Raw genomic sequence first — 22902 nt, 5'->3', positions numbered from 1 at the left:
ATTTCTCCAGTTCCTTTACCCAGTTCTGTGCCCTGCACTATCTGGGCGACCCAGGGGCCATGTGACCGATGGCTTTGCCAATGGCCCTCTGCAGGCACGCTCTCATTAGGTCCTCCACCACAGCCCTGTGGGGAGGCACTATTAGCATGCCCATTTTACAGAGGAGGAAACTGAAGCTCACAGCCATGATTGGCCCAATGTCCCTTGGCCAGTAAGAGACCCACCTGGATTTTGTTTTTGTTTTTTAGAGACAGGGTCTTCCTCTGTCTCCTAGGCTGGAGTGCAGTGGTGCAATCAGCTCGCTGCGGCCTCAAACTCCCAGGCTCAAGTGATCCTCTAGCCTTGGCCTCCCAGAGCACTGGGATTACAGGCATGAACCACTACGTCTGGCCCTCCACCTGGCTTTTGAATCTAAACTTTTTCCCCTCCTTTTTTTCTGTCCATAGAAAGCTAGCTTGCCATCTACATCTTTCTTTTATAGGAAGGCCCAGGATACCACCCTTCACAACACAAGGGTCTTTAATGTTGGGTGAAGCGTTGTCTTCATCCATAAGCTAACCCACCTTCTGCAACTTTCCTCATCTATAAAACAAGGACGCTGCCTCTTACGTGAGAAACAAGAGCCAGGTACATAGGAAGTGGTTAATATATGGCAGTTGTATTGAAAACTACCTATGAGACTTCCAGGCATTGGAGGCACAGGTAATAAGACCTTCTACCTCGATGCACCTTGGCATTTCCCCTCCTACCTGAGCAGGATTGATTTGCTTCCTGGTTTACAATCTGTCTCCTCCATAGACTCCAAGCTCCGTGAAGGGCCTATCAATCTTTCTCATTGTCGTGAATCTTCACTGATGCAGTCTTGTGCACCTAAGACACTGTTGGTACATAGTAGATGTTCAGTAAATGTGTAAAATTAATGAATACACAAATAGACCATTGAACTAACTGTTCTATGCCTCAGTTTCCTCAAATCTAAAACGGGGATAATAATCCTCACTACCTAGGCTGGCATGAGTGCTAAATGAATAAATGGACATAAGCCTGCTTCACTTGGGGGCTTTTGACCTTCCCTGGAGTGCTGTTTACCTAATTTGACACAAGAACTCTTTCCCGAGGGCACTCTTCGTGTCAAACTTTAAGAACATCTTAGTCATACCAGGGAGGCTAGACTGGAGTTATCAGTTTCACGTCAGACCTGCTAAGTGCCAGGTGGGTGCCTTGGGAATGGACCAAGGTTCAGGGGGTGGGAGATCCAAAGTTCTGGGTATAATGCTGACTCTGCCACTGACCCATTGGGTCCTCTTGATCCCAACTTTAGCCCATCTCTCTGGGCCTCAGTTTCCCCAGTTGTCAAGAGGAAGGTAATAAACTTTGCATAGCTCTCTAAGGCTGCTTGGAGACAGCTGTAAGATCATAAATGTGAAAGTTCTGTCCCCTGGCCTGACACAAACTCAAGGGTTGGTATGATGTGAATAGGACCCTACAGAAGCATCAAGCTTCTAATCAACTGGCAATTTCTGGACCCAGAGAAGTCTCTCTGGGGACTTTGCCCCACTGGCCTGTTTCCACGTGGTCTTTTGGGTCACTGAGGTCGCAGGAAGCACAGGGGTGGATCCTGCGTAAATGCCTAAGAGCTCCGCTCAGCACCAGGTTTTCCAGTTTCATCTTCATGACTTTATCATCATCATCATCATCATCAGAAAATCCCTGGTATTAACATTTTGTACATTGCTAATCTCCATAAGGAAAAAGCAAAACTCCTTCCTGATCTTGTATGATAAAGCTAATTACTGTCTAGAGTTCTGCGTGTACAAATATCCTTCACTGCCTTATTTATAGCACATACAATCTCTTATCAGGGCTCTTCAACTCAGATGTAGAGCAAACGGGGTCAGATGGGGGCTGTGGCAAACTGGTGAGCTCAGTTTCCCTATCTGTAACCTCAGACAAGTTGCTGTCCACCCTGGCTGCATAAAGGAATCACCTGCACAGCACCCAGGTGGGAAGAGGGTAGAGTGAGCTAGAGATGGTGGGGGCTGGGGGTCACCAAGTCAGAGTCCTTACTCTCTGGCCATCCCCTGGGAACAACTTTGCCCCCAACCTTAGTGTGCTATTAATAGTCCCTCGCTTCCTACTTCAGTGCCCTGGACCCTGGCCTCGTGCATGGCATGTGGACCTGTTCCCAGCACTCGTGTCCAGGGGCCCTTATTCCTATGGCCCAGGGCAGCTGACTCAACTTTCACCTTCAGGCCCCCGCAGGGGGTCAACAGGGCCAGCTCCAGGCACAGGAAAAATGACACAGTCAGCCACCAGGAAATCCTGTTCCCTCAGTACCAACGGGGTACCGCGAGAGCAGCCTGTGGTGGGGAAGAGACTCCCCCAAGCCGCAGGCGAGACAAGGAATGTCCACATGGCTGTGTATGTGGCCTGACTTCCATGTGAAGGAAAATCCCATGTGAAAAAGAAAAAAAATCAAACTTCTTTTGTGTCTTGCTTGGGTCCCTAAAGAGTGTCAATGGCCTTCACCAAAGACCCCAGGAGTACACTAGTAATGAAACAAGCTGAGTTATCATTTACAGCAGCAGTGAGGGGGTGGGGCGCACATGCCATGAGCTACCCTGAGTATCTCAGGAAGAGGGTATTAAAAGGCACCCAGGACAGGATCTGGGCTGGAGGTTGGGCACTGAGAGAGACCAGAGGCAATTCTGAGCTGGGTAAGGAAGAAGAAGTAACTCATTTAGCAAGAGAGGGGGATGTTGGGATTTTGAGGGTGTCACAGCCCCCTTGCCCTTAGACAAGATTATGCAGTGGACTTGCATAGTCTCAGAGTGTCTTTGTCTGAGGTCAGTGTTCTGTTAGATTGTGAAAGTCCAACAGGAGAACAAAGTAACCTGGCTCTGAGTGTTAGAATCATTCCCTATGCTCTGTTTTCTTCTTTCTCAATGGTAACCTATATATACTGAACTTTTGCTAGTACTCAGCTTCCTGTTAAATTCGTTCTGTCTTTTTTTTATTATTTTATTTTATTTATTTATTTATTTTGAGATGGGGTCTTGCTCTGTCACCCAGGATGGAGTGCAGTGGCATGATCACGGCTCACTGCAGCCTTGACCTCCTCAGCTCAAGCAATCCTCCCCGCTCAGCCTCTTGAGTAGCTGGGACTGCCTGGCTCTATTGAAGTCTTTGTATCAAGATTGGTAAACCGTGGCCCTTCACATCCAGCCTACTGCTTGTTTTTTATACAGCCTGGGAGCTAAGAATCGTTTTCGTATTTTTAAGTGGTTGAAATAAATCAAAAGAAGAAAAATATTTTGTGACATGTGAAAAAGTATATGATATTCAAATTTCAGCCCAGGCGTGGTAGCTCACGTCTGTAATCTCAGCACTTTGGGAGGCCGAGGTGAGAGGATCGGCTGAGCCCCAGAGTTAGAGACCAGCCTGGGCAACAGAGCAAGACCTCCCTTTTACAAAAAAACAAAAACAAACAAACAAACCAAAAAAACCCACAACAATTAGCCGGGCATGGTGGCACACGCCTGTGGACCCAGCTACTTGGGAGACTGAGGTGGGAGGATCACTTGAGCCCGGGATATCGAGGCTGTTGTGAGCTGAGATCGTGCCACTGCCTTCCAGCCTGGGCAACAGAGCAAGACCCTGTCTCAGAAAAAATAAAAAAAAATTGTTTTTTGATGTCCCCCAAATAAAAGTTTAGCCACACTCTAGCATTGATGTGTTGTCTGTGGCTGATTTTCTGCTCCTATGGCAGAGATATGTTGTTATGACAGAGACCTCATGGCCCCCCAAAACCTAAAATGTTTACTATCTGGCTTTTTACAGAAGTTTGCTGATCTCTGCTTTTAACAGGTTAACTCTTGTTTTTTGTTTTTGTTGTTGTTGTTGTTTGTTTGTTTGTTTTGAGATGGAGTTTCGCTCTTGTTGCCTAGGCTAGAGTGCAGTGGTGCTATCTCGGCTCACCGCAACCTCCGCCTCCCGAGTTCAAGCAATTCTCCTGTCTCAGCCTCCCCAGTAGCTGGGATAACACACATGCACCACCACGCCCAGCTAATTTTGCATTTTTAGTAGAGACGGGGTTTCTCCATGTTGGTCAGGCTGGTCTCGAACTCCCAGCCTCAGGTGATCCGCCCACCTCAGCTTCCTAAAGTGCTGGGATTACAGGCGTGAGCCACTGCACCCGGCAGTAGATTAACTCTGTAATTCTCATGACAGTCCTAGAGTAGTTACTTCCATCTTATAAATTAAAGAACTGAGGTATAGGGAGATTAAGGGATATACCCTAACCAGGGTTTCTCAACTTCGTTACCAATGACATTTAGGTGGGATAATTCTTTGCTGGGGTGGGCTGACCTGTGTATTGCAGGATGTTTAGCAGCATTTCTGGTCTCTAATAGATGCCAGTAGTACTTTGCCCTTCCACCCAAGTTGTGATAACCAAAAATGCCCCCAGACATTGCCCAACGTCCTTTGGGTACAGAATTGGCCCTCGCTGGGAACCACTGACCTAAAGTCAGATAGGAAGTGATGGAACTAGGATTTGAACCCCAGACTGATGTGTTTGGCCACCAGCCACACACCCAGCTCCCAGGGGTGGGTTATTTTACTCTTAGCGGTGGTTCGAGCTGCAAGAACATTTAATTCATTCTAATTTTCTTTTCCCCAAAACACTGTCAAAGGCTGCTGGGGAGTCTGGTCTATCAAGCAGAGCAATAACTTTATTATTTTTGTGTGTTTGTTTTAAGAGACAAGGTCTTTCTTTGTCACCCAAGCTGGAGTGCAGTGACATGATTATACCTCACTGCAGCCTCCAACTCCTGGGCTCAACTGATCCTCCACCTCAGCCTCTGGAGTAGTTGGGACTACAGGCATGCACCACCACACCCAGCTAATTTTTTTAGAAAATGTTTTTTAGAGATGGGGTCTCACTATCTGGCCCAGGCTGGTTTCAAACTCCTGGGCTCAAGCAATCCTCCTGCCTCAGCCTCCTGAGTAGCTGGGATCATAGGCATGAACCACCACACTCGACCAGAGAAATAACTTTAAAAACGAAGTCAGCTCCTGTCCTGAGCCTCCTCTGCTCAAATGCTACCCTAGTTCCCACATGACTCAGAGGAGAAGACATAGTCCTTCCTGTGAGCTCTGAGATCCCTGCATGATCCCACTCACTTCCTACCACCTCTACCCCCTGCCACTTCTCTTACCTTGCCTCCTCTTACTCTTCTCCTCCCTTAGGCCCCTGCAGCCCCACTGGCCTCCCCTTTGCTTCCTGGGTGTGCTCCCACCCCAGGGCCTTTGCACCTGCTCTTTCTTGCCCCAGATGTTTGCATGGCTCACCCCCTCACCTTCAGGTCTTGGTTCGAAGTCAAATTTTCCTTCTCTATCAGACTCTCTTTGAGCCTTGGTGTCTCACCCAAGGATGCCTGGCTCCTTCCCTGCCTCACATGGCATGCATCTTCATTTGACGTACTGCATATGTTACTTAGTCATGTGTGGTCTGTCTCCCCCACCGGATATCAGCTCCATGAGGACATGGACTTTCATCTGTTGTCACTCAGCACCAGGTACATGGCAGGTGCTCCACAGTGATTTGCTAATGGATCAATTGGCTAGGGTTCATGTGCCCCAGTTGGGCTCTGGGTTCCAAGTTGCACCAAGCTCTTATCTCAAAATAGCTGAAACACATCCACCACTTATTACTCTGAGGGTCTCTATGGTCACCAGCCAAATCTAGCCACCATCTGGATTTGGAAATCCATTTCCATCTTAGATGGAAAATGCAGCAGATCCAGAACTGGGCTCCCAATTTCCATTTTTGCCCCTTCCCCTACATCCATTCTCTCAGACCAGGCCCAGAGATGTTTGCAAAATGTAAATCATATTGTCTTGGGCATTAAATCCTGCAGCAGGACCCCATCCCTGATTTAGTCCCCATTGGCCTTTGCCCAGTCCGTCCCCATCCCCCATCTCCCCTATGCTTTTCCTATACACCTCTTTCCCAGCATGTGGGGCTTCCTCAGTTCTTCATCTCAGCCAAACGCCTCCTTACTGCCGGGCCTTCGTGCTTGCTGTTCCTGTTTCCTTGCACCCTCTTCCCAGGGGTCTTCATAGGATGGATTCCATTTTATCCTTGAGGTCTCAGATCTGATGCCATCAGCACACAGTGTCTTCTCTGTTGAAGAGAGAGCCCACCTACTCACCTCTCTACGTTCCAGTCACATTGCCCAGTTCTATTTCCTCCATACATTTGTCCCTACCTCAAATTTTCTTTATTCGTTTATTACCTGTCTCCCCTTCTAGAGTATGACCTCCATGGAAGCCAGGGGCCTTGTTCTATATTGTTCACAGAGTACCCTGAGAACATAGTCAATAGCATATAGTAGGTGCTCAATAAATACTTTTTGGATGGATGAATGAATGAATGAATGAATGGACAATTGGGGTCATCCAACACATTGATGATTCATTACCATTCATAGCTGGCCTTTCACAACTTTGGCAATGGCTGCTCAGGTAAGCCTAGGCTTGAGTTATGGATTGTCAAGCAGCCCTGCAGCTAAACGCCTGCCAACAGGCCTGGGCACATCTTCACATATGGATGGTAGGACAGGAGGATAAAATGCTGAATGATTTTTCTTTTTCCTTTCCTTTCCTTTTCCTTTTGTCTCCTTTCCTTTCCTCTCCTCTCCTCTCCTCTCCTCTCCTCTCCTCTCCTCTCCTCCCCTCCCCTCCCCTTCCTTTCCTTTCCTTTCCCTTTCTCTCTTTTTCTTTCTTTCTTTTTCTTTCTTTCTTTCTTTCCTTTCTTTCTTTCTTTCTCTTCCTTCCTTCCCCTTCCTTCCTTCCTTTCTCTTTCTTTCTTTCTTTCTCTTTTTCTCTTTCGTTTCTTTTCTTTCTTTCTTTCCCTCCCTCCTTCCTTTCCTTTTCCTTCCTTCCTTCCTTCCTCCCTCCCTCCCTCCCTCCCTCTCTCTCCCTCCCTCCCCCTTCCTCCCTTCCTCTCTCTCCTTCCCTCTCTCTCTTCTTCCTCTCTCTGTCTTTGTCTTTTGATTCAGTGAATAGTATAGGATCCTTGGCAAAGAAAGCATTCTTGACTAACTTCACAAGATTTGGGATACTCCTGTTCCATTCACTACATTACGCTAAAGACATCATGCTCTTTCCTCCTAGCTGCTGTGCGGAGAAACGGCCTACACACTGTGCCCACGGAGATGCAGTTTCTCGCCAGCACAGAAGCGTAAGTTATTGGTGAAATTCGTAGAGGAGACGGTGCTTGATTCAAGGAGACAATGAACAAGAATTCAATGCTGCAAATCATTTTCCTCCCATCCCTGAATTTTTCTTCAAACGACCTAATGCCTAAGTTTCCACCATTCATCTCTGTGGCTTAAACATTAACCTCAACAGCCTCCTTTAAAAAAAATGCAGACATGGAAAGGGTAGGGCAGTATATTAAATCCCTAAAGATCTGATGAGATTGAGGATCACAGGTACTTTGCTCTTGAAAGAAGAGATCCGGAAGAGCAAGATAGCACAAACTACATGACACAAGGAGGAGAGGGGTGCAGGCAGGTTTAACAGTCCATACAGACAAAAAAAAACATTATAAAACAATAACAGCCCTTCACCCTATAGAAAGCATCTTCACATTGATGTTGAAATCGCATTTAATCTAGAGTATCCTTTGCATTATGGCAATGTAGTTAAGATCATAGGATTTGGAGTCGCAAACACCTGACTTGGAACTCTGGCTCTGCTCCATACTGGCTGTGTGAGATAATGAGGTAATGTAGATAGAGCAGGTTGGCTGGACCTTACATGTCCAGATGTTAGCACTTGTTATTATGGCATTGTGATCTCAATTTAACAGGGATGACACAACTGGGAGCCAAGCAATCTGCTCAAGACAGTGCTGGGCATTGATCCGGTCTATTTCATTCATTCAGCAAATATTTATTCAGAGCTTACGATGAGCCAGGCACTATTCTAGGGATGGAGATACAGCAAGGAACAGACAGAAAGCCCAGCCCTTATGGGTTTACATTCTAGTGGCAAGAAACGGATAAGTGAATATAATCCATGGTTTGTTGGGTGGTGGATAAGCTTTGGAGGGAGATCAAAGCAGGAAAGAGGGTGGGGGAGGCAAGCTGGTAAGTGGGAAGGGGCAGTTTGAATGTGGGTAGTCAGGGAAGTCCTCACAAGAAGGTCGTGCTTGAGCAAATCTCTGCAAGAGGTGGGGAGTGGTGGGGGTATCCATGGGAAGAGTGTTCTCAGCATGTGGACCAGCACATGCAAAGCTCCTGAGAGGTCAAAGAGCAGCCAGGAAGCCAGTGTGGCTGGAGAATCTCAGTTACTCGGGAGGCTGAGGCAGGAGAATCGCCTGAACCTGGGAGGCAGAGGTAGCAGTGAGCTGAGATCATGCCATTGCACTCTAGCCTGGGTGACAAGAGTGAAGCTGTGTCTCAAATAAATAAATAAATAAAAATAAACAAAATAAAATAAAATTGATAATGCTATATATGCTGTTTTGTAACCTGCTATTTCACTTTTTTCCTTCATTTCAGTCTGTTTCCAAATACCTATTTTACTTAATGGAGAATAGTGAACATCATATAATGCCATAATGTTGGCCTCAATAATGCCAACATTATGATCTTTTAATTGTATACTTAAAAATTCTTAATGTCATTATTTCCCAAAACTCTTTAACTGTACAAGGAAAACAACCCAGAAAATAAAAAAGAAAAAAAAATACGTAATTCCACTCCTGGGAAAGATATCAAAACAACTTGCATCTATTTCTAGACTTTAAATATTTTTATATTCATGAAACATAGCTATTTCTTTATTTCTATTTATTACTTACTAATTTTTTTTAGAGACAGTGTCTCACTCTGTCACCCAGGCTGGAGGGCAGTGGGGCAATCATAGCTCACTACAGCCTCAAACTTTTGGGCTCAATCAACCCTTCTGCCTCAGCCTCCCAGGTAGCTGGAACTACAGGTGCATGCCACCACGCCCAGCTGATTTTTTTTTTTTATAGAGATGGGATCTCACTATATTGCCCAGGCTGGTCTCAAACTCCTGTCCTCAAGCAATCCTTTGCCTTGGTCTCCCAAAGTGTTGGAGTTATAGGAGTGAGCCACCACGCCCATGAGGATTTATACAATAAAAAACTAAATGGTATTGTGGCATGCCTTTTCGCCGTAGTTTGTGAATGGACAACTTTCATCTTTTTATTTTATTTTATTTTATTTTTTTTGAGGCGGAGTCTCGCTCTGTCACCCAGGCTGAAGTGCAGTGGCCGGATCTCAGCTCACTGCAAGCTCCGCCTCCTGGGTTCACGCCATTCTCCTGCCTCAGCCTCCCGAGTAGCTGGGACTACAGGCGCCTGCCACCTCGCCCGGCTAGTTTTTTTTTTTGTATTTTTAGTAGAGACGGGGTTTCACCGTGTTAGCCAGGATGGTCTCGATCTCCTGACCTCGTGATCCACCCGTCTCGGCCTCCCAAAGTGCTGGGATTACAGGCTTGAGCCACCGTGCCCGGCCGACAACTTTCATCTTAATAAGCATCCATTTAATAGCCGCATTGGTGTTCCATCCAGGAAGAGAGTCATCTTTATTATCAGCCCCTTTTAGATGGACATTTAGACTGTTCTTCATTTAAATTAGATTTAATGGCATGGTGAGTTCCCTTGTACCCACCCCTGAGACACTTGTCTATTTCTTTAGGATACATTCTTAGAGTAGAATATCTGAACTGTAGAGTTGCACCTTGTTACAGGTTTTTGATACCTGTGCCAAATTACCTTCTAGAAAGATCACTCAGCTCCCCAACCCCTGGGCAGTCCGTGGCCTGTTCTCCATGTGTTCTGAATGGCTTCTCTTTGGATTTGTTTAAAGCAAAGACCACCCTGGGGAGACGGAGGTTCCACTGGATCTGCTGGCGGACTCCAGGAAGGAGGATGAATATCGTGGGAACATCTGGAAGGGCTTCCTCATCTCTATCCCTTACTCAGCCAGCATTGGGGGCACAGCCACACTCACAGGCACAGCCCCTAACCTCATCCTGCTTGGCCAGCTCAAGAGGTAGAAAGCAAGAGTCCCCACCAGCAGGGAGGGTTCTGCTCCTCCCCTCCTCTTCCCTCCTTCGTTCAACATCCAGGGAATGTGTATTGAGAGCCTTCTCTGGGCCAGGCTCTGGGAACACAGCAATACACAAAATCCAGTGAGATCCCTGCCCTTGGGGAACTTCCATTCTGGCGGGAGAGACAGGCAATAAGTGAAAAAGCAAATGAATATAAAACATATCTGTGTGACAAGTTAGGAAAAAAATACGGCAGGGAAAGAGAGTAGAAGTGAGGAGAGTGGGGTGCTAGTTTATGTAGGTTGGTCAGGGACACCGGTTCTCTCTGATGGGCTGACATTTGAGCAGAGACCTAGAAGGGAATGAGCCACGTGGACACAGGAGGGAAAGGCATTGCCGACAGCGACAGCGACAGCGGGGAGTAGCTCCTACAGAGCTTGGAGGTGGAGCTATTCCTGGGGAGGTTCAGGGACCAGCAGGAATACCAGGGAGATGAAGAGTGAAGGGAGATGAAGGGTGAAGGGAAGGTGAGAAGACATAAGGTGATAGTGGTAAGTGTTGTCTAAGGACTCCTGCTTTTCCTTCAAGTGAGATGGGGGTCATTGGAAAGGTGACAGCAGAGGAGTAACCCAGTGGGAGGCATGGGTCTGTAGCTGTCATGGCCTGAGAGAAGCCTTCCAACCATAAGCAGAGTCCCCCAGTGGAGTGGGCTCTGCTGGGAGCTAAAGTCCCCCCACCCCTGGAAGTGGTCAGCAGTGACTGGGTGGCCGGTCAGGACATGAGGATAAGAGAAAGATGCTCCAACTGCACAACTTGCCGCTGCCATTATTTTAAGCCTCTGGTTTCCAAGATTTTAAAACTTCAGTATTTCAAGATCCTGTCTCTAAGACTTTTAGGTTCCAGGATTCCAAGGCAGGGTTTCTAAGATTCCTTGCAGTGGAGATGTAACATAGGTTCATTTAATTTACATAAATGCAAATGTAAGCATTTGGCCAACAAAGGGCACCAAAAAGTATTTGATATTCAACATGGCCACAAATACTAGCCGACTTCTTTACCTGTTGCCCAACCAAAGAATCAAAAACACGTGGGGATGAAGGGAGGCCCTGCTGATCTCCCCGAGAGAGGTTTGCTATGTGTGCAACCCTCAGTAACATACAAGTGAGTAAGTGAGTAATTACAGGTATTTTCACAAGAGATTTTAGTACACCCATGTTTGGCCTTCTGCTGATTTTAAACCTTAACCCCTGGATGAGATGAATTGCCAATACATTCTCAGATTCCAAAATGCTTTGATTTTAAGATTTGATGATGGAAATCAGTGATTGTCAACCATGAACTGGGAGAGGTGAAAAACAACTAAAAAAAAAAGAAGTCGTAGGTGTGTTTCACCAATTGATTTAAGCCCGCTGAGTTTTACTGCAAACCTTAGATGTCTTTTTATCTCTATCCCTTAAAGAAGGCTGTCTGTGCCTTCTGGTTTCAGCTCACTGACAGAAAAACCAGAAGCAAAGATGATCCTGCTTCCGGTGTGGGGAGTATCTAGGCTCAGCCCTTTAGTGTTCTGCGGAGGGGGAAGGTAGGCATTTGGTATTAAGGTTTGCTGAGACCCATCCCCAGGGCTGGACAGGAAGATGTGGGCTCTGGGGATAGAGAGCAGAGCCTAGGTTGAGGATGGGGAGAATTGGAGGGGAGCAGTTGTTGTCAAAGCGTTTTCAGACTGCCTGCCTGCCCTGATATGAGTAGGACTTTGTTCCAACCTGAAATGAAATTGGGGAAATTACATATTTTTTATATGTTTATTTCATATTTATATTTTCTAAAAGATATCTTATGTATATTTAAGTATATAATATATTAACATATAATACATAAAATATATAATATTAACTATATATACAGTAAAAATATCAAATGTAGGATTTCAAGTTAATTACATGCAAATCTTATGCAACACAAGGGCTCAAATGTAGACCCTCTGGTGTAGGAAGAGGGGATTTAAAAGGAATGCTAGGTAATACGTGATTTTGATTCTCCAGCTGAGAACAGGAGAAGCCTTGGGAGACAGGAGAAGTGATTGCCCTGAGTGGTCCTTTAGCCCTTGTTGCCAAAATACATTTTATTGGTTTATTCTGATTATAAAATGATATTGGCACATTAAAGAACATTTGGAAAATGTAGAAGAAGTTTGAAATACCTTCAATCCCACTGTCGATATTTTAAGACTTTCTTCTAGACTTTTCTATGTCCATATATTAAATGTGCATATATTTAACGTTTTTGCCAGTATGCTCTTAATACAGTTTTATAGTCTGATTTTATTATTAAAATTTTTTAGAAAACATAATTTTTAGTGACTATGTATTATCTTATTTTGGGTGTACATACTTTAATCTTAAGCATTTAGATTGTTTTCATTTTATGATAATTATTATTTTGCTATTACAAATTATGTAACTGACCACACACTTGCTGATATTTTAATATTTTTAAAACAATATTTTTATTTTGTCTAATTATAGAGGTATACTTATTCATTGTAGAAAATACAGGTAGAGAAAAAGGAGGAAATAAAAACCACTTAGAATCCCACTATATAGAGTTTATTAATATTTTTGTTTCCTTATTTATTATATAATAACTGTTAATGTTTTGGTTTATTTACTTATTTATTTACCTAGAAATGTCCATGAGTGTCCACATACTTTTGTATACATCATTCTATAACTTACTTTTCCTCTTTTCAATCTAGCACTTATATTCCTGACCGCATTTCTGGTTTTTTGTTTTAAAGTTTATTTCTAGTAGTAGAATTTCTGGATAAAAGGATATGCACATTTTTAAGACTCTTACTGCATTTTACCAAATCCCTCTCCAGAAAAGAGTATTCTGATGAACAAACATCAAGAATCTGCCTGTTTTTCCACATCTTCACCAGCACTAAGTGTTATTGCCCTTCATCCTTTCAGGCTTGATGATGTCTTAATAAAACTGAGATTGGACACCATTCAGCAGAGAAAGAACTCATCGACATCACCATTGCCTGGACAAAATGCCCAGGCTCTTTGAGCATGTATAATAAGGAGGGCAAAGGTTTCAGCCTGCAGATGTGTTATGCTTGACTCCCACATTCATTAAAAACATTTTCATGAATTGCCAACATTTAAACATCACATAATTTCAAGTAAAACCCAAACCTGGGCTTACTGGCCCTGCACTCTTGCATGGCAACCCTGGGGGAGCAAATAGCAGCTGACCCCTTTAATGAGCACGGCTCTCTTCAATTCACCGTGGCCGGCCTGGCCTGTTTCACTCACTCAGGTACCTGTCTGGCCTCCAGGGGGCAGAGATTTTGACTGTAGCGCACCCATTGGTCCCATTGGGTCAGAAGCCAGCAGCCTCCAAAGAAGAGGAAAAAAGAGTGCTGCTATTAGAATAGGTGGAAAACAATGTTCCCAAGACTTCCATGGGACCCTCTCATTCCCCTCTTGACCCACTAATACTAGTACCGCCTGGTCTCCTCTGCCACTCCCCAAATGGGCATGGCTGCCCTTGGCCTGTTCTCATCTCCCACTGTTCTCCAGTTTCTTTCCACAGTGTGACGTGGTGAATTTCGGCTCCTGGTTCATTTTCGCCTTCCCTCTTATGCTGTTGTTCCTGTTGGCAGGCTGGCTCTGGATCTCCTTCCTGTACGGGGGACTGAGCTTCAGGTACCTCTCATTTTCTTCTTGGCAGGTAGAGTGGGGAAGCAGGGAGTGGCCTTTCTAACCTCAGCATCTGCCTATGAAAACTGAGGATGATTGTTATTTCATGTCATATTCTCATTTCTTTCTTTTATGTATGTATGTATGTATGTATTTAGTTTTACACACAGGGTCTTGCTCTGACACCCAGGCTGGGGTGCAGTGGCACAATCGTAGCTCATTGCAGCCTCAATCTCCCAGGTTCTAGTGTTCCTCTGGCCTCAGACTCCCAAGTAGCTGGGACTACAGGCAAGTACTACTGTGCCTGGATAATTTTTTTTTTTTTTAATCTTTTGTAGAGACAGGGTCTCACTATATTGCCCAGGCTGGTCTCAAACTTCTGGCCTGAAGCGATCCTTCCTGTCTTGGCCTCTCAAAGCTCTGGGATAATAGGTGTGAGCCACCATGCTAGCCATATTCTCATTTCTTGACCTCCCAGGGATGTGAGGATTAAGTGAGAGGTGTGACCTGCCTGCCACACCCAGACCCTTTGTTAATGTCACATATTATTACTAATTATTAATAGTATTGTCTTTAAGGTAAACACTCTTGACCAGAGAAGAGGGGAGTGCACTATTTCCCATTTCATGGGGCCCTGATACAGAAGATAATCTGGGGAGGCATGAGGACAAAATATTAAATAACACCAAATCATATTATGGGAAATATGTCTTTATCAACTCTCATCACTCAGTCTACTTACGTTAAGGAGAAAGTCTCAGTTGGGTGCTAAAGAAACCATAATATCTAACATTTCCAAATCAACCTCTAAACAAAGAAAGAGCAAGCTTCAGACCCAGAGACTTGAGCCAGAAATAATGTCTAGCCAAAATATAATACTGGCACTTTGTTTTCCTATATTTATTTTGGTTACTTCAATTACTTTTTAATATAGTTATGTTAATTTGGATAGGCAACACATACATATGGTTCTTAAAAATAAAAACAACACTGAGAAGTATGCAGTGAGAACCCCTCTTCCCAACCATGGGCCTCTTCACCCACGATATCCTCCCAAACAAGCATCCACTTTTATTGGTTTCTTGTGTAATCTTTCAGAGTTTTCTTAAGCAAATATGAGCAGAGATAGATATCTTTTTCTGGTGACAGGCCTCCCTGACAGATTTTAGTTTTTTATTTTATGTATTATTTATTTATTTAGACAAAGTCTCATTCTGTCACCCAGGCTGGAGTGCAGTGGCACCATCTCAGAGTGCAACCTCCAGCTCCCAGGTTCAGGCCATTCTCCTGCCTCAGCCTCCAGAGCAGCTGGGACTACAGGCTCTTGCCACCTTGCCTGGCTAATTTTTTGTGCTTTTTTTTTTTTTTTTTTTTTTTTGGTAGAGATAGTGGTTTACTCTGTTGGCCAGGCTGGTCTCAAACTCCTGACCTCAAGTGATCCACCCACCTCGGCCCCCTAAAGAGCTGGGATTACAGGCGTGAGCCACCCATGCCCAGCTGTTTTTTTATTTTTATTTTATTTTATTTTTTGTCTTTTACGTTGCAACTCTAGCTCAAAGGAAACAAGCATTTTTATAAGATACATTTCCAGAAGTGGGATTTCTGGATCAGAGAATAAACACATTTTTATTTTAATAGATATTGTCAAATCATTCTTCATAAAAATTTTACATGTTTCCTCTCCCATGCACAATGTATGAGAGTGTCTGCTTCCTTGCAGCAAAGTGGATTTTTGCCAATCTGATAAGAGAAAAATAACTTGCGTTTATTTTATGAAGAGTAACTTTAGGAAACTTTTCATAGGTTTGGAAGCATATGAAAAGTTTGTTCATCGGTATTTTCTTTCCTGTGAATTGTGAAACCGTGTGTTCATATTTTTATAGATTTTTTCAAATGGGTTGTTGGTCCTGTTCTTACTAGTTTCTGGTACGCTTTATATTTTGGAAAGATGAGTGCTTATTCTGCAATAGAAGCTACTTTTTTTTCCTGATTTGTCTTTTGGCTTTGCTTATGGTGCTTTTCTCTCTAAAGAATTGTTTTAATTTTTTTTCAATCTTTTCTCACATAGTTTCTGAAATTTCAATTACAGCTTAGAAAGGTTTTCCTAATACAGGACTTATAAAAGAATAATCATGTTTTCTTCTAGTATTATATTTTTTACATTTAAACTTCTGATCTATTTGGAGTTCATCCTTATGGTACAGTGTGAAGTTTGGATTCAACTTCATTTTTTTTTTGTCCCAAATGTTCACCCAGTGTCCTAACACCATTTATGGACACACAACATTTTACCATTTTGACGAAGTCAAATTTATCTATCTTTGGTGGCTTGTGCTTTGACGTCATATTGAAGAAACTGTTGCCTATTCCAAGGGCATGGAAATTTACCCCTGCCTTTTCTTCTGAGAGTTTTATGGCTTTAGCTCTAACAGTTAGGTCTTCAATCCATTTGGGGTTTAATTTTGTATATGGTGTGAGGTAGGGGTCCAGATTCATTCTTTTCCACTTGGCTATCCAGTTTTCCTAGCACCATTTGTTGAAAAGCTATTCCTTCCCCTACTATTCAGTCTTGGTACCCCTGTCAAAAATCAATTGGCCATAAGTGGATGGGTTTATTTCTTGGCTCTCAATTCTGTTCCGTTGATCTATATCTCTGATGCCATTTACTGAATAGTCCATCTTTTCCACACCAATCTGAGATAGCAACTTTATCATAGACTAAATCCCCATTTGTGACTAAGTCTGTGTCTAGACTTTCTGCTTTGTTCTATTGATTCCTCTGTTTATTCATGTGCCTGTTTGACCCACTCATGGATTTTAAGCCTGGGAGTCATATGATCAGATTCACATTTTTAAAGATCAACCAGGCTGTACGTGGGGAGAACAACTGTAGCAAAGGAAGACAGTTGCAGGGAGACCAGCCATCAGGCAGTTGCAGCCTCCTGGACAGAGAGGATGTGACTTGGTCAGGTGGTGGTGGTGGTTGTAGGTGAGAAGTTAGTTATACCTGCAGTGGACACTCCTAACCTCCCACTTTCTGTTTCAGGGGCTGGAGGAAGAATAAATCTGAGATAAGAACCACTGCAGAAAACAGGGCTCGAGCTGTAATTCGGGAAGAATACCAGAACCTGGGGCCCATCAGGTATATGGGGGTCCTTGGATTGAGGAAAGAGCTGAGTCTTAAATGCTCAGGAAAGCTTCCTCCTGGCCTGGCCTTGGGCCCATGGGGGCTGAGCTCCAGGGGAATTCCAGGACCCATGGCCTGGGAGCCTAGAGGTGGAGAATGGGAGGTGGTTTACACAGTCAACCTCTTGCCCTGGTGCTGGGGTAGAAACCTGAGGACCAAAAAACCCCTCAGAATGTACTTACAGTGGGATCTGCTATCTTCCACCCAAGGCACCATTTCCCTCCCGGTACACAGAATACCTGACACTATCTCAGGTGGCTTCCAGGACCTTGTTTAATGCACATTTCCATATGGTGAAAATAATGGGTTCAGTAGGCCTGTGTTCAAGGACCAGCAGTGCCACTCATGTCCTGTGTGGCTTTGGGCATGGCACTAACCCTCTCTGGGCTCTGCTCTCCAGTCTTTAAAATGGGTACATTGGGTAACTAGCTCCTCCAACTCTTGGGAATCCTCTCTTTCCACCTCCATCCACCTTCTCCCCAGGTCTGTCCCCTCTCTGTGTCTTCTCCTCTCAGTATAGACAGACTGTGTGTTTTTATGTCTCTCTCTCTCTATGAATGCTCCTCTTTCTCTTTGCCTACTGCATTTCTGTCTGTTTCTCTTTCTGCTTTTTGGATTCTGTCTCTGTTTCTCACTTTCTTGATTTTCTGTAGGACCCTGGGAAACTCCTGGTGATAATGAAGCACGTGGTTTCGGGGAGGGGGTGACTTGAGGCTCAGGAAGGATCCTGAGGGAGCGTGGAAGTCCTAGGACAGGAATCATTTACAGTCCATTGGCGCCCCTCCCCTTGTTCTGGGCACTCCCTGGGGAGTGGATGACTTCAGCTTTCTTAGAGGCAGATCCCGGGCCCATTCACTCCCAGTGGGCAGCTGCCTGGGCCTGTGCCTGCTGCAGTCTGCCTGAAACCCAGGGTCACCATCATGCCTGCATGTCTGTGCCACAGGTTTGCCGAACAGGCCGTTTTCGTCCTTTTCTGCATGTTTGCCATCCTCCTCTTCTCCCGGGACCCGAAGTTCATCCCTGGCTGGGCCAGCCTCTTCACTCCTGGGTGAGACTCTGGGGACCCACAGGGAGGAGTCCAACAGGGAGGATTCTGGGCTGGGCCACCTGGAGCTGGAGAGGCAGCATTGTAGCTGGGGAGACCTGCATCCAAGTTTCCATCTCTTGTCCCATATGATTATTAATAGCTCCCTCTTTCACTCTCAAAAGAGTTTAGGTTTGGGTGATAAAATATGACTTCTCATGTGTTGAGAGCTCTGGATTTGGAGTCAGACTAAACTGGGTTAGAATTCTAGCTCTGCCACTTATGAGCTGCGTGACTGAGCAAATCGTTCATTCATTCAGTCAACATTGATTGAGAACCTATTATGTGCTAAGCTGCATGCTGGGTGCTGGGACACAGACAAAAGCAAGTAGTTAGACAACAAAATAACTGCATTGCAATGAGTGCTATGAAGGAAAGAGTGAGAGGGTTATGCTATAAAATAATAGAGCAGGGGCATTGACTTTGGACAGTTCTGGGAAGAGCCAAAGCTTAGGAAGACTGCAGGTGAAAGCAGTGGAGATGCACTGGGAATGTCTACTGAATCCTGAGTCAGAACAAATGTAGCATGTTTGAGAAACTGAGAAAAGCCCAGTGGGACCGAGGCCTGGTAGGAAGGAAGGAAAGTGGGTGAGGAAGGGTAGGGGAGGGCCAGATTAGAGTGTCTTTTCGGGCATATTATGCATTTTGATTTTTGTTTTTTTTTTCTGTGAGCAGTGGGCAGCCATTGGAGGGTTGTAAGCTACTCAATCTCTCTGTGCCTCAGTTTCCTAATCTGTAAAATATTATAATAGTACATTTCTCATTGGCTTGTTATAAAGATAAATGAGTTAATACATGTCAAGTGATTAAAATGGCTCATAGAAAGAACTCAATAACCGTTAGCTATATTCATTACAAAATGGGTAGTGGGGGCAAAAATATAGATGAGGAGAATAGTTAGGAGTTATACCATCATCTAGATGGCCCCTGTCTTTTTGGGCCAAATCTGGCCCGCCACTTGATTTTGAATGACTTTCGCATTTTTTATTTATTTTTTTTTTTGAGACGGAGTCTCACTCTGTGGCCCAGGCTGGAGTGCAGTGGCCGGATCTCAGCTCACTGCAAGCTCCGCCTCCCGGGTTCACACCATTCTCCTGCCTCAGCCTCCCAAGTAGCTGGGACTACAGGCGCCCGCCACCTCACCCGGCTAGTTTTTTGTATTTTTTAGTAGAGACGGGGTTTCACCGTGTTAGCCAGGATGGTCTCGATCTCCTGACCTCGTGATCTGCCCGTCTCGGCCTCCCAAAGTGCTGGGATTACAGGCTTGAGCCACCGCGCCCGGCCTGACTTTCGCATTTTTTAAACGGCTGTGGAAAAATCAAAAGACAATGTCTTGTAATACACGAAAATTATATGAAATTCAAATTTCAGTGTCTGCAAATAAAGTTTTATTGACACACAGCCACACCTATTCAATTATATATTGTCTATGGCTGCTTTCACACTCCAATGTCAAATGTGAGTCCAGACAAACACCATGTGGCCTGCAAAGCCAAAATACTTACTGTGTGGCTTTTTACGGGAGACATTTGCTGACCCCTGGTCTGGGGGATGGCTTCAGTGAGGGTGGTAGCAGTGACGATGTAGCAGTCAAGATATCATTCAAAGTTAAATGTGGGACTTGCGCTGGGTTGGTTTGGGGGGTGTGAATGAAAGGAGTGCCTGCATGAATGGTGGTTAGTTGGAGAAGAATATTTTTTAGTGGGCTGGGAATGGCTTATTCATAATTCTATTTTGGACTTGGTTTAGACTTTTCAAGCTCAATAGCCAGTTGGATATGCAAGACTGGAGCTTAGAAAAGATGTTTAGGTTGCATACATAAATCTGGGAGTTGCTGTATAAATTTGGGAGTTAAATCCATAGGAATCAATGGGCTCAGCTATGGAAAGTGTTTAAGGAGAGTATAGAAGACCATGAGGAACCCCGGCACTTGGGAGCTGGGGAGAGGAAAGTGAGTTTACTAGAGAAACAGAAAGATGGTAAGTGAGGTAGAAGGAAAACTTAGAGCTATGGACCAGCAAAAGCCAAGAGAGGGGAGTGTTTTAAGAAGTGTGAGTGGGCACCGTGTCAAATTCTGGTGTGGGTGGGAACATGATTAAATAGAGATGAATCTGCTGGATTTGGTGAAATCTGATTATTTCGATTAGCCCCATCCAAGAGAGATATAATGTGAGCCATATATCTATTTTAAGTTTTTTGGTAGCTACATTAAAAAGGTGAAAAACAGGGCCGGGCGCGGTGGCTCAAGCCTGTAATCCCAGCACTTTGGGAGGCCGAGGCGGGCGGATCACGAGGTCAGGAGATCGAGACCATCCTGGCTAACATGGTGAAACCCCGTCTCTACTAAAAATACAAAAAACTAGCCGGGCGCGGTGGTGGGCGCCTGTAGTCCCAGCTACTCGGAGGCTGAGGCAGGAGAATGGCCTGAACCTGGGAGGCGGAGCTTGCAGTGAGCCGAGATCGCGCCACTGCACTCCAGCCTGGGTGACACAGCGCGAGACTCCGTCTCAAAAAAAAAAAAAAGGTGAAAAACAGATGAAACTAATATGAATAATATATTTTATGTATAAATTATTAGTGAGATATTTGGCATTCTTTTTTTCATGTGAAATCATCAAAGTCTGGTGTGTATTTTACATTTAAAGCACATGTCAGTTTGGTCTTGCCACATTTCACATGCCCACTAGTCCACATGTGGCTTGTGGCTACCATACTGGACAGTGCACAATCCAGATATCTCACCCTCTGGGCCTCATCCTCTTCCCTGGTAAAATGGGTGACATAAATTCTGATCTCCTGAAGGTTGTTATAAGCAAGAAACAATATAATTTCATAAAGCCATGAAGCTATCATTGCTCTTACCATTTTTTTTATTTTTCCAAAATGTAGATGCTTTATTTTTTTCAGATGCAAAATGAGCATTATAAGCATTTCAACAATACAGAAAATGTGAAAATCAGCTGAATCTCAGTCTCTAATTCTGATATACATCTTTCCTGACTTTTAAAAAATGCCTATCTGAGAACTGTTCTACATTGTGATCGCGCTGTTATCAGACTGTATACATTTGTCAAGACTTGTTAAACTATACCCTTAAAATGGGTGCTTTTTATTGCATGTTAATTACACCTCAATGAAACATATGCCAATTGGCTTTTAGAACTCTATTAAAAAGAAGACTTTTTTTAACAGAAACGTGATCATGTTGACATATTATTTGTAATCTGCTTTTTAATTTTGTATAGAATTTCAAAAGTTATGCATATTCATAAAAATTCAAACAATGCTGAATTGTAAAAGAATAAGTTAATGGCTCTTTATCCACTTTATGTCCCATTGCCCAGAGATAATCGCAATGAGCAGTTTGGTGTGTGACATTCCAGATATGCACACATATCTTCATACATACACACATACAAATATGTATACATATAACAAAAGACTGTAAAATATAATAATATGATCATGGACAACTTGCCATTTTGAACGAACTTCATTCTTTTTTTTAAATTTTATTTTCTTGGACTCAGGTCACAACTTCATTCTTTTAAAACATCACATAGTACTCTACAGAATGGGAGCACTTTGATTTATTTAACCAATTCCTTATTAGATTGTGTTCAATGCTTCAAATACAAACTTTTAAAATAAAGTTTACAGGGTATCTTGGTTGTATTTCTATGTCAATACATAGAGATTGACATTATCTTTTATCTTTTTTTAAACAGATGCAATGTACTTCATAATATGAATGGAACACAATTTCTTTAAATGTGTCTCTCAAAAATCTTCCAACTTTTTTTACTCTTATCAATAATGAACATCCTTACACATAATCTGTGTACAAAAGTACGACTATTTCTCAACATTAAATACCTAGAAGTAGGATAACTGGATCAAAGGGTATTTACATGTAAAATTGGAAACATGTTGCCAAATGCCCTAGCAGGTTAAACTGGTTTATTCTTTCACTAAGGGCGTATGTTCCCAATGCCCTCACCAGTTTTACTCCCCTTTTCAAGTCTTGCCTGTTGGCAGGTGAATGGTATACCATTAGTGTTTTGTTCTGCATTTCTCTGATTATAATGATATTGACCATCTCTTCCAACTTCTTGTCTGTTTGAATACTCTCCTTTCCAAATGTGTGAGTGGAAAGAGCTCTGGTTAGCAGTGAGCTCTAGGCTTCATTGAACTTGGAGCCAGAACAATCTGAGTTTAAGGCCAGGGTCTACAGAATGGGAACACTTCGATGTATTTAACCAATTCCTTATTGAATTGTGTCCAATGCTGAAAATAAAAACTTTAAAATTTACAGGGTATCTTGGTTGTATTTGTATGTCAATTTAACAAAATGACTTGCTCAGGGTCTGGCCTTGAACAGGTTGTTTCTGCTCTTTGACCCTCTGATTCTCCACCTGAAATGGAAAATGCCTGCCCCGAGGGCTTAATGTCTCCCCTAAAGGACACATTGTGGATGCTTGAAAGGTGACAGTCAGGTTTTGAGGGGCCATGAGGCTGGGTCAATCTGCATTCCACTGGTGTGAGTGGGCTGTATCTCAATGTGGTCAGCTGCCCATCCCAGGAGGGATTCAAGCACAAGCTGAACAAAGGCAGGGTTCTTACAGGAGTCCCGGTGAGGGTGATTTATGGGGGTTCCAAGGATTCCAATATTCTGCGGCCCTCAGATTCTCCCCTCTTTGGTCGAGTCCCTCTTCCTAGGGTCCTTGCGTTGCGAGGATAAGCATTTGCTTGGGCGCAAGCAGCATCTAAATGCCCCCGGGGAGCTGTGAATGAAGAGCTTTGCACCATGCTTAGTGCATTGCAGGACAGAA

At 43.9% G+C, this 22902-nt stretch overlaps 1 protein-coding gene and 1 long non-coding RNA gene across 4 annotated transcripts in view; both read left to right on the top strand.

The window, feature by feature from the left end:
* SLC13A3 (solute carrier family 13 member 3) overlaps positions 1-22902 on the top strand; it is a 106971-nt gene that overhangs the window by 58842 nt on the left and 25227 nt on the right. For all 3 annotated transcript variants that reach the window (XM_003904652.5, XM_017944758.3, XM_017944757.2), the window contains exons 4-8: positions 7180-7246; positions 9912-10097; positions 13680-13805; positions 16846-16941; positions 17930-18034. In XM_003904652.5, coding sequence (XP_003904701.2) covers positions 7180-7246; positions 9912-10097; positions 13680-13805; positions 16846-16941; positions 17930-18034 — 580 coding nt within the window. The remainder of the gene's footprint in view (positions 1-7179; positions 7247-9911; positions 10098-13679; positions 13806-16845; positions 16942-17929; positions 18035-22902) is intronic.
* On the top strand, positions 19268-22381 carry LOC116270817. Its single transcript, XR_004179101.1, has 2 exons — positions 19268-20286; positions 20595-22381. It is a non-coding gene; the product is annotated as an uncharacterized LOC116270817 (long non-coding RNA).

Source organism: Papio anubis, chromosome 16 (assembly GCF_008728515.1).
Source record: "Papio anubis isolate 15944 chromosome 16, Panubis1.0, whole genome shotgun sequence".
Classification (NCBI taxonomy): Eukaryota; Metazoa; Chordata; class Mammalia; order Primates; family Cercopithecidae; genus Papio; species Papio anubis.
This window is presented reverse-complemented; position numbering and strand designations above follow the sequence as displayed.